This window comes from Oryza glaberrima, chromosome 9, assembly GCF_000147395.1.
Source record: "Oryza glaberrima chromosome 9, OglaRS2, whole genome shotgun sequence".
Classification (NCBI taxonomy): domain Eukaryota; kingdom Viridiplantae; phylum Streptophyta; class Magnoliopsida; order Poales; family Poaceae; genus Oryza; species Oryza glaberrima.
Window position 1 is genome coordinate 16,968,858 of NC_068334.1, and position 11,576 is coordinate 16,980,433.

General features: G+C 38.6%; 1 protein-coding gene across 1 annotated transcript; it reads left to right on the forward strand.

Annotated features, from left to right (window-relative positions):
- The first annotated feature begins 4,242 nt into the window (after positions 1 to 4,242).
- On the forward strand, positions 4,243 to 10,885 carry LOC127784909 (ABC transporter G family member 1-like). Its single transcript, XM_052312321.1, has 8 exons — positions 4,243 to 4,832; positions 5,273 to 5,352; positions 5,462 to 5,926; positions 9,013 to 9,099; positions 9,230 to 9,361; positions 9,445 to 9,636; positions 9,752 to 9,838; positions 9,964 to 10,885. Exons 1-8 carry the CDS (start codon positions 4,364 to 4,366, stop codon positions 10,636 to 10,638), a joined length of 2,187 nt encoding a protein of 728 aa, XP_052168281.1. The 5' UTR covers positions 4,243 to 4,363; the 3' UTR covers positions 10,639 to 10,885.
- The last annotated feature ends 691 nt before the right edge of the window (positions 10,886 to 11,576 follow it).

Consider the following 11,576-nt stretch of genomic DNA (forward strand, 5'->3'; position numbering starts at 1 on the left):
GGAACTTGGCCCAATAATTGCTCCTCTCGAGTCTAGACGACTTGGCTCGCTAGTCGCTGCGCCGTAACCATGTCAGGTAGGCATGGCCACATGGGTATATGCGTACTCCCTCCGTACTCGTAAAGGAAGTCGTTTAGTATAGCGACACGGTCTTTAAAACACAACTTTAACTTCTTATTTCTATAAAAATATTTATTGAAAAGTGATATATGTATACTTTTATAAAAGTATTTTTCAAGACAAATCTATTCATATAATTTTTACATTTTCAAACTTAACAACTTGAGAGTTATTTATGATTTAGATTCCCAAGGTTTGACTTAAATATTGTCCTAAACGACTTACTTTACGAGTACGGAGGGAGTACATGGCAGCTAGCTAGCTCACCATGTTAGAAAGCGATTGAGCAGTCAGTATCTCTCAATGTGGATGACCCTGACTGCGCTCATTTCGATATTAATACTTTAAAAAGTTATATTAATCTTTTTTTTAATTTTTTAGCTAATACATAATTAATTACGAGTTAATGAGTCACTCCGTTATACACGTTATAGAGGTAGAGAGAAGTTTCAAACCTTCTCCTAAACACGCCCTAGCACGCAACGAAACAACAAATGAAACAGTAAACAAGAATGGAAAAGTCTTTTAAGATGTCCCTTGTGTATATATCACATTAAGGTCATATTTTTTAAAAAAAAATCAACTCAAGATAATAAATATGTAATATAGGAGTATCCTACAAGGTCATAATCGCCCTATATAAATTAAAGAAAACAAATATACTAGTAGTAATAAATATTGTGCTCATGTACATTATATTTGTTATTTTTTCTACTTTTGTATATGCTGAATTTTAACTTAAATGTTGTAGAGTAATACTACTATATCATATATTATCTATCTTATAAAATTTTATGACTTTTTAAGTATAATATATAAAACGAGGGATAACCCTTTGAGGAGGAAAAACACCTCTAGAGAAGAATAATATAGTTGAACTGACCGCTTGCTTCTTCGTTTGCAATAGATATAAAAATGCTCACTCTGTTTTCTATTATAAGACATTTTATTTTTTTCTGAGTCAAACTTCTTTAGCTTTAGCCAAGTTTATAGTAAATATAACAATATTTTCAAAACAAAACAATCGTGGTATCAAAATATATTCGATGTTGCGATTAATGAAACAATTGGTGTTGTAGATTTTGCTATGTTTTTCTACAAACACGACTGAAGTTTGATTATAAAAAAAAGTTAAAATGTCTTATAATATGAAACAATTATAGTATTAGAAACCTGACGAAGTAAACATAGCTCAGCTAGTTAGGTTCATTATATGGTGGAACTTGCCTATCCGGATTCACTTAGCATGAGCACTCGTATTTATGACTAATTATTTTTTTAGTAGTAGGTGACATACATGTAGACATCGAAGCACCTGTGGTGACTTCGTTAATCTTTAGATATGCCGGTCTAATCATCGGAGAGGGTGTGCGCGTGTACATCTATAGGGGCGAGTGCATGCACGTGTATATAAGCATCTACATTTCTACTGTGTTTTAAAAAAAACAATAAGTAGAAATCTTAGAGGCTTTTTTTTAGACTGACATGTACTACATCCATCCTAAAATATAACAACCTAGTACAATAATATGAACTGGACAGGGGTCTATCTAGATTTGTTGTATTAGGATGTGTCTCATCTAGTACTAGGTTGCTATATTTTGCGACAAGTAGTGAGTAAAGGAATGTCCATGTGTCGGCTTTTACCATACAATATTCTTAGTACATACCCCTTTCTTTCTAAAATATATCAATCTAGTATCGGATTATACATATCCTGATACAACGAATCTGTACAAATGATACATCCTAGTACAACATTAGTTTGTTCAGATTTATGATTTATGGTACTCGGATATGTTTAATTTGGTAGGTTGCTATATTTTTGAAATGGATGGAGTAATATGTTTCATGTAAAAACATTATGGAGCACTTACTTTTAAAAAAATCACAAATACTAATTAATATTGATTGGTGGTGCAGTGGAATTACCTTCCTTTTTAAAGAAAGAGAACAAAAATATTGCAGTTGTTTTTGGTTTTTGCGTACGGCTAGGAAAGGCTGCAAGTTGCTATTATTGTGGATGTTACATGCATGCACATAATATATTGCAGCATGGTGGGAAGTTGGCAGATGAACATGTTATATTCATCATATGTCTTGTACGTGCAACCTATTGATGGCATTTGAGTTGTTGTCGTGATAAATGACTGTGCAATCTCACTTTCACATCAATGGGTTATTACGCAATTTCCATATTATTGGTGTAACAGATTTGACGCACTATTGTGAAACAAAAATATCACATGAGATAGTCAACTTTTGTTTTAAACCTTTTTCTTGATGTAAAACTATCATGAGATATGCATACTTAGTGATATATATCCTTCACAAAATGTGTTTCACACTCGAATTTTTTCTAGTGTACATGTGGCACACATATTCTTGGGGGCAATAGACTGATCAACCAGATTATATTAGTATAACTAAATATATTTACTGTAAAAAGTAAAATTCAATGCTGTGGGAAATGGCATGCTTCAGAATATTTATTGATTTGTCACACCCATTATTTCTGCATGCTCATTGCAATTATAGAGGGAATACGTTGTCACCATTTTAGACAAATCAGACCACAAAATTATTAAAAATGACTCAATTTCCACTCTAGGATGAGCCAATCGTTTAAAAAATGTAGAAACTTTCAATGCGGAGATTCTACAAACTTCTAGTGGTGAAGAAATGAAGAAGTACGGTAATTTTACTGCAAAAATCGAATGGACCATTATAATGGGTGTGCACGATAGTGATTATGGACAAAATAGTCTAAGCTAGCAAAAGGTAACATTAATACGAAAGATGGGATTGGCTAGACATAATAAGAAGTCCAAAGTGAGAACCCTATCCCATTGCTAGTATCTACTATCAAGTACTGTCGAGAAACTCAACATGAGACAACTAACGGTGACAACTTGTGTTGTTATCGCCGTTATTGCCGAGGAAAGGGGGAATGAATGGATATGCTTGCATGGGTACGACCGATGTCGATGCGCATGTGAAGATGTTGAGGTCATAGTCTTCCCTACACAGTATCGAGAGGCGCATCTCGTGTTTTATTGTAGTCCTCGGTACCACGCAAAAATATTATAATAATTGTTACCAGTGCAAATAATATCAAGTACGCTTACTTAACACTTTTTTAAAGACGACTTTGTCATTTTGGCCTTATCTTTTTTTCTTGTCTACCAGTCATTTGAACTTGAATAGTATAAATAGCTATAACTTTGATGCAAACAAATTACAACGTTTAGTTTATTTTGTTGTTTCATTTCCAAGATTAATTTATATACATTTCTATGATTACATATTAGATCTTTTTTTTTGTGCAGGAATCAAGATCCAGTTATAATTTTCTTTCGTTAGAACATTCTTAATTTCTTTGGCAAAAAAAAGTTTATGTTATTGGATATTCATCTAGTGCTTGACAAGCGAGTAAATAATCATTTACATGACATATAATTCCTTTATTCTAAAATGTAAGTATTTTGAGGATTTATAATGTGTACCTCTCTGTATAAACATTGTTGGGGCACTGATTCCAATGCACGGAAATCTATACATTTTTTAGCTAATAAGATGCTTGTGAAGGGAAATAGGAAATCTAGACAATGGCGCCACATTTTTTTTTAACTTAATTTCAGGTTGCTCTCTCTCCCATACATATACTAGTATTCTTCTATCTCTCCTATCTCTTCTTTCAAGTAGATAATGAACTATTCTTAATCAGAACTCTCTAATAAATTGTGTATTATATATAGAATAATTACAATGTGAAAAATTGAAACTTCTAATGTAATAAGCATAAGTTATTTATAGTGTAACAATGATTTAAATATTTTTTTTGAAAAATATAGCGCCATATATATAGCTATAATCATTTAAAATTTGACCACTGAAGTGACTAAAAGAGAAATTCTCTCTACCTTAATTTTACTAAAAAGCATAGAAATGTTTGTAATATATATATATATATATATATATACCCCGAAGAAATGATAATGTTACAATGTAGGTGAAAATTATTTACTAATTCATGATTTTTGAGTTAGGAATAGTCAAGTGTACAAAGTAACCTCATCTGTAGTCCCTCAAGCTTCTATTTAAGCAACCCATGCTCATTGTTCTTCTTCATACACGCTCACTAGCTCGGATCAGCTCAAGCTCAAGCATTCCATTTTGATCGATCGTCAGCACAGGATCAGCTCCCGCCAACTTCCACTACCAAGCAAGTATTCCCGCGTGCATGGCGTCCGAGCAGCAGCCCGCCGCCGTGCCGAGGTGGACGCCGAGCCCGCGGCGGCATCAGGACGACGACGAGGCTGATCGCAAGGGGGCAGCCGGCATGGTCTCCGATCTCGGCGCCTCCATGCGCGGCACCGAAGGCTTTCCCTTCGGCAGCGGGCGATCGTTCCAGCCGCCGCCGTTCCTGCCGGCGGCGGAGGCGGAGCAGCCCTCGCCGGAGATTAGCGTGGAGAGGAACGACGAGAACGACCGTGTCGCCTTCGTCGTCGCTCGAGAGACGTCGTCCTTGCGCCGGCCGGAACAAGGCGCCGTCCTCGCGTGGGAGGACCTCTGGGTGTCCACCGCCGGCGGCAGCCGCCGCCGCGTTCCCATCCTCTGTGGCCTCAATGGCTACGCGCGCCCCGGCGAGGTCCTCGCCATTATGGGCCCCTCCGGCTGCGGCAAGTCCACCCTTCTTGACTCCTTAGCAGGTAACATTTGAGAAAGTGGATTTTGAACCTTTATTTGCATGTCACTCAAATAGTTATGAAAAAAATTAAAAAGATATATTAACATGTGATATCTTACTCCACAAACATGCAAGTCAAATTTAACTTCTACATCTCGCAACGAAAAAGCAAATTTAACTGTGAATATACGTTAGTTGTAGTTTAATTTATTTTTTCTTTGCGAAATGTAGAACTTGAATTTGAACTTCTATATTTGTGGCGTGATATATCACATGTTAATACATCTTATCAATTTTTTTCATGACTATTTAAGTGACATGTAAATAACAAGAGGATATCCCTCGAGGGATTAAAATAGTTTCCCTTACATTTGATGCATGCCACTCTTCTGATCACCTCGGCTTGCGTGTGTTCCGAGACACCGAATATCACCGATCGAATTGCATGAATTCTGGGTACAGGAAGGTTAGGCTCCAGCGTGAGCCAGAAGGGAGACATCCTGATCAATGGCCGGAGGCAAGCGCTGGCGTTCGGCACGTCGGTAAGTCAGCGAGAGATGGACTCGTCTTCTTCCCGAATGTACAGAATTAATTGCTGCATGCACGATGAATAATTGAGTAATGGATGATCTCGTGGAACGCATGGATCAGGCGTACGTGACGCAGGACGACGTGCTGATGAACACGCTGACGGTGCGGGAGGCGGTGCGGTACTCGGGGCAGCTGCAGCTGCCGAGCGGGATGAGCGCGGCGGCGAAGCGGGAGCGGGCGGAGGAGACGCTGCGGGAGATGGGGCTGGAGGGCGCGGCGGACACGCGGATCGGCGGGTGGGCGCACAAGGGGATCAGCGGCGGGCAGCGGCGGCGGGTGAGCATCTGCATGGAGATCCTCACGCGGCCGGCGCTGCTGTTCCTCGACGAGCCCACCAGCGGCCTCGACAGCGCCGCGTCGTACCACGTCGTCAGCCGCATCGCCCGCATGGCGCGCCGCGAGGGCATGACCGTCGTCGCCGCCGTGCACCAGCCCAGCACCGAGGTGTTCGGCCTCTTCCATGGCCTCTGCCTCCTCGCCTACGGCAAGACCGTCTTCTTCGGCCCCGCCGCCGACACCGCCCAGGTACAAACTATTTTGTCCCAAATACAAATTATGCATCCGTATTTGCAAAGTTGTACGGCAAAATGAGAATTGTTACCAAACATACTGTATCAGAATTCAGAATTCGGATATATAGGGAAAAGTTATTTTATGAGGGGATATATCCTCTCGTTTTGTGCGTGTCACCTAAATAATTATAAAAAAAAAAAATCGGTAACATAGATTAATATAAAATATATCACTCTACAAATATGAAAGTTTAAATGCAACTTCTACAAGTTGTAACAAAAATAACAAATTCAATAACTATTTTCAGTTTAATTTGTTATTTTTGTTGCAACTTGTAAAAGTTAAATTTAGTCTTGCATATTCATGGAGTGATATATTTCATATTAATCTATACTATTATTTTTTTATTTTTTTAATAATTATTTAGATGACATGCAAATAACGAGGGGATGTCTCTCGAGGGATGAAAATCCACATCCCATATATAGCTGAAATGAGATGAGACCGGTTAAGAAATCCGAAAGCCCTAGCCCTATACCGTTTGCAACTGTAGATGACGCTGACTAGCTTACTCATGAACAGAAGCAACAGAACACATTCAATGCACTGAAACACACTCGCACAGTGACTCCAATCAGTCGGTGACGTGCGAATTTGCACCTTCTTGTGCTTTCTGTAGCTTACCCTTCTGACGGATTCATTGATCCCAACAGGAAGACGCAGCTGCAGTAGTAGTCTACCGGCTGCAAGCTGCCGCGTGCCAGCATCATATCTAGTATACAGTGGTGCAGATGCATCAGTTTTGGCAAAATTTCAGTTCTGAAAGCTGCAAATCAGGTTCTATACTACTATGCAAAGATCCTACAATACAGTTAGTAGATAAGACACACTGCACAAATCCTGAATACCTGATACCTTGAATTCCTGATACAAACAAAGGTATCAGGTATTCAAGTGTGGTTTGAAGTCGAAATTAGGAAGCACTAGGTCACCACGAGATTTCTAAAGCTGCAACCGCCGGGAACCGGTTTGTGAATTCAGAAATTTGGATTTAAATTAACTTTTGTCCAGTTATCGGCACCGGTTATTGGTTTTTCAAATTAAACCTAAATACTTGACCTGGCCTAGATTAGGGAAGTAGTAGAGTCATTCCAAAATATAGAAACTTCTAACTGATACATACACATAAATTTTAGTATTTTGGGACGAAGTTGGTAATATACATAGGCAGAAGTTACTATATGTAGCAAAAGAAAACCATGAAGTTAAGTAGAAAACAAACGTCTTTTCTGATTTACAATGGGATTTGTGGCGAATGGCTTGATCGGCGCTTAAGACAATAGAAAAATGTTGTGCGCACGATTTGAACTTACAATCGTGGTACGATCTAACGGGATGACATGGATGCATGGCACTGAGTCGACCGCTGCATACCAGCATCAGCGTCAATAAACACATAAGCTGTTTCATTGTACAAATATCGTAAACGGCAATCATACGTGTAGCATCACTCTAGGCTCAGATCTGCAAACTGAACTTACTGGTTGCTAATTAAGCAAGGATCATTATATCTATGATATGGAGTAGGGATGAAAACAACTCGGAAACAAACAGAAATCATCTCTACCACTTCATTTTATATTTTTTTGGCATTGGAATAGGAATCAGAAACTCTAGATACGAAAACCGAATCTATTATTATTGAATATAAAAACAGAGCGAACACGAATCGAAGCTAATATGGTAACAGATATTTATCGGATTATAAAACCTCCTCAAATTGAACTTCTCAAATCGACAAAGTGACATAGCTCTTTTTTTTTCCTAGAACAACAAATCGACATTATCTATTTTTTATCAATTAATAATAATACAACTAGTGGCACACTTCACTTTTCATGAAAACAAGAACTATATTCATCTATACTGTAACTGTAAGTAGTATGGCTCAAAATTTCTGAAAATTTCAGGAATTTTCATACTTTTTCGCCAAAATTATTTGAAAAATTAACAAAAATTGATTGAATATTCCAAAATCACAAAAAAAAAATGGGAAAAAACAAAAATTCTGGCTGACATATTTACTTGCCGGTGGGGGTGGCGAAATTACTGAAATTTTAAACTGAAATTGACAACCTTTGTTTGGCATGGCCTAGTAAAACAAAAATAGTAATTAGGAAAAAAGAAAAACAGATCTAAAGTACTGAACTAGAAAACAATATCTCCATTCAACTAATTAACCATCTCAGTGTACTCAGTATAAATCTAAACATTTAGAGTAGAAAAGGTTAGAGCAAATTAGTTGTATGTGAGAAGTACTTCATTTCCGATTCTGAGGAAAAAAATCCGAATTTGTTTATGAAAAGTTCTCGATCGATCCTGGTTTCTGACGGATAGTAGCCTTATCGTATCCATTTTCATTTTCAAGAAAAAAAAATCCGAATTCGTTTCCATTTCTGAAACTTACCGAAAAAATTCCGACACTTTCTGTTTTCGAAAATACATCCGGAAACCGGAAACTTTCTGAACCGTTTTCATCCCTAATTTGGAGTAACCTGGACCGTGAGATGTCACACTATTTTCGTGATGGAAAGCATATTTCTCCTCCCTAGCAAATCTGTGATCTGTCAAAATCAAAATAGGGTTGAACAAAACAGCATTTGTGGAACAAAATCAAAACAGTGTTGAACAAGTATAGCAAATTTTTCTATGCCGCTTATTTTTGTTGAACAAAACAGCATCCCCGCCACTTTAAACAAAAGAAAAAGAATACATATGCAATGTTTTTTTTTTCTGAATCTGAACCACTTTAAACAAAAAATTCAACTAGATTTAAAGAAATTTGAATGGATCAGAAATTTTCATCCAATTTGAAAAAAAAATCTCGGGAGGGTCCAAGATATATATTGTTTTTCTTAAAAATGAAACAGAGATATATATTGTGAGATTTTGATCTGAATGTGAAGCACTTAACAAACTTGAATTGAGTATTGACTGTACATGCTATTTTGTATTGACTAATATCATGAGAATTTATTCCGGTTGCTAGCTAAGCACTTCCTAATTTTTTTTATTGACTATATTTCACTGTTTATTAGTTCTTCGCTCTGAGCGGATTCCCTTGTCCGTCTCTGATGAACCCTTCTGACCATTTTCTGAGGACCATCAACAAGGACTTCGACAAGGTGAGCAGCAAATCATGGGAGAGCAAGCTAGCCAATGCACTGAATCAGTGAATAAATATCCTTTTTCTCAAAAAGAAAGTGACTAAATGTCCTAAATAAATTACTCCCTTCTATACGATGCATTCATCAGGACATTGAGGTAGGTCTGGACGGGAAGACGATGACCACTACCCAAGCAATCGACACACTTGTCAACTCATACAAATCCTCCGTTCACTTGGCGAAAGTGATGCATCAGATCGAAGAAATACGCGCCAATAATGTATCTCGCAAAGCATTTTCTGCTACATATATATATAATATATGCATGCTTTACACATCCTATAATTTTCTTTATCTCTGCAGGAAGGGCAATTGGTGAAGAAGGAAAGGCAGCCAACTTTCCTGACGCAGTCATGGGTGCTGACGAAGAGGTCCTTCGTCAACATGTACAGGGACTTGGGCTACTACTGGCTGCGTTTCGCCATTTACGTCGCGCTCTGCCTCTGCGTCGGCACCATCTACTACGATGTCGGCCATTCCTATGGATCCATCCAGGTTTGCTGGCCATGCATGGCTCTGGCACAGTCTTCCATATTAATTTGTTCGCGGTTTAATATCTATTACTCATTGGCAAAATTGTGTGTGCATGACCGTCTGAAAATCTCTGCAGGCCCGTGGCTCCATGCTCATGTTCGTCGCTGCCTTCCTCACCTTCATGGCCATCGGTGGCTTCCCCTCTTTCGTTGAGGACATGAAGGTTTGTTCACTGATTTTCTTGAATGTCAAATTAAGGACACTTTTACACCAACCAAGATATATTTTGAACAGCCAAGATATACACCAACCAAATGTTCACTCCATAAATTTTGATATGAGATGCAGATATTTGGGAGGGAGAGGCTCAACGGCCATTACGGTGTGGCGTCGTTCGTGATCGCGAACACGCTGTCGTCTACACCGTACCTAGCTCTCATCTCCGTGGTGCCAGGTGCGATCGCCTACTACCTGACCGGCCTCCAGAGCAGCGGCGAACACTTCGGCTACTTCGCGGCGGTGCTCTTCACGACCATGATGGTGGTGGAGGGGCTCATGATGATCGTGGCCAGCGCCGTGCCGGACTTCCTCATGGGCATCATCACCGGCGCCGGCGTCCAGGGCGTCATGATGCTCAATGGCGGCTTCTTCCGCCTCCCCAACGACCTTCCAAAGCCGGTGTGGAAGTATCCCATGTACTACATCGCGTTCCACAAGTACGCCAACCAGGGATTCTACAAGAACGAGTTCTTAGGCCTCACCTTCCCCAAATACAACGATCAAGCCGGCGCCGGCACCGTGATCACCGGTGAAGAGATCCTTACGAACTACTGGCAGGTACAGCTCGGGTACAGCAAGTGGGCCGACCTCGCCATCCTCATTGGAATGGTGGTGCTGTACAGGGTGCTCTTCTTTGTCATCGTAAAGCTCATCGAGAAGATGAAGCCCATGGTGCAGAGGCTCCGGTTCAGGAGCGACATGCCGTCAGTTCAGGTCACTGAGCAGGGTTTCGGCAGCTCATGATACGTGTGGAGGCGGTTGTGCCCTGGTGGGGTAAACGTACATGCAAAATATTCGCAGATGGCGGTAGTAAACTACATACTGGAAATGTTCTGGTAGTGTATTTTTTTGGACGAAATTAAATACATATGGTAGTGTATTTAGTGTATAGCTCATGTATAATGATCACTGTGTGCAAGAGCGTATATAGTGTTGTAAATTTTTATACCTTTGGATCATTTATCCAATAAATTATAATCAAGTTGCATTATACTCCCTCCGTTTTAGGTTATAAGACGTTTTTAAACTGTTTAAAGTTTGATTAAGTTTATAGACAAATATAATAACTTTTATAATATTAAATTAGTTTAATCAAATCAATAATTAAATATATTTTTATAATAAATTTGTCTTGGGTTGAAAATGTTATAATTTTTCTCTATAAACTTAGTCAAACTTAAAGCAGTCTGACTTTGACCAAAGAAATATACTAGCTATATACACATATACTCCACTAGAAAAGAAATGCTCGTACGTTACAACGGGTGAAGGCTATTTTAACCTTATTATTGTCATATGGTTTAGTTAAAATAAAATTCACCGTGATAAAACAAAATCTCTCAATTTTTTTAAAAAAATTAAATTGTGAGTATATACCTAGGTATATGAATTTGATTCATACCAATACCTAAAACAAAATAACTCAAACTCAACTTTATTTCACAATTCATTATTACATACCTAGCGAATTATATGTTTGGATGTTATATACCTAGAACCAAAATCTAACAAAAAAAAAAAAAGTTCAAACTCAGTTCAAACTTGTTTGAACTTGTTAGTAAAGAAGTTAATGTTCATACCTAAACATTTAAAAAAAATTCATACTCATTTGAATCTTGGAGCCCATACTCCATGTAGCACCAGTTAATTTACACACACACACACACACACACACACACACA

What these genes read in the sequence shown, in the direction of transcription:
- LOC127784909 (XM_052312321.1), top strand. Translation starts at nt 4,364, where the DNA reads ATGGCGTCCGAGCAGCAGCCCGCCGCCGTGCCGAGGTGGACGCCGAGC. An exon ending in TCAACAAGGACTTCGACAAG is followed by an intron (nt 9,100 to 9,229) that starts GTGAGCAGCAAA and finishes TGCATTCATCAG; the next exon opens with GACATTGAGGTAGGTCTGGA. An exon ending in AAGAAATACGCGCCAATAAT is followed by an intron (nt 9,362 to 9,444) that starts GTATCTCGCAAA and finishes TTATCTCTGCAG; the next exon opens with GAAGGGCAATTGGTGAAGAA.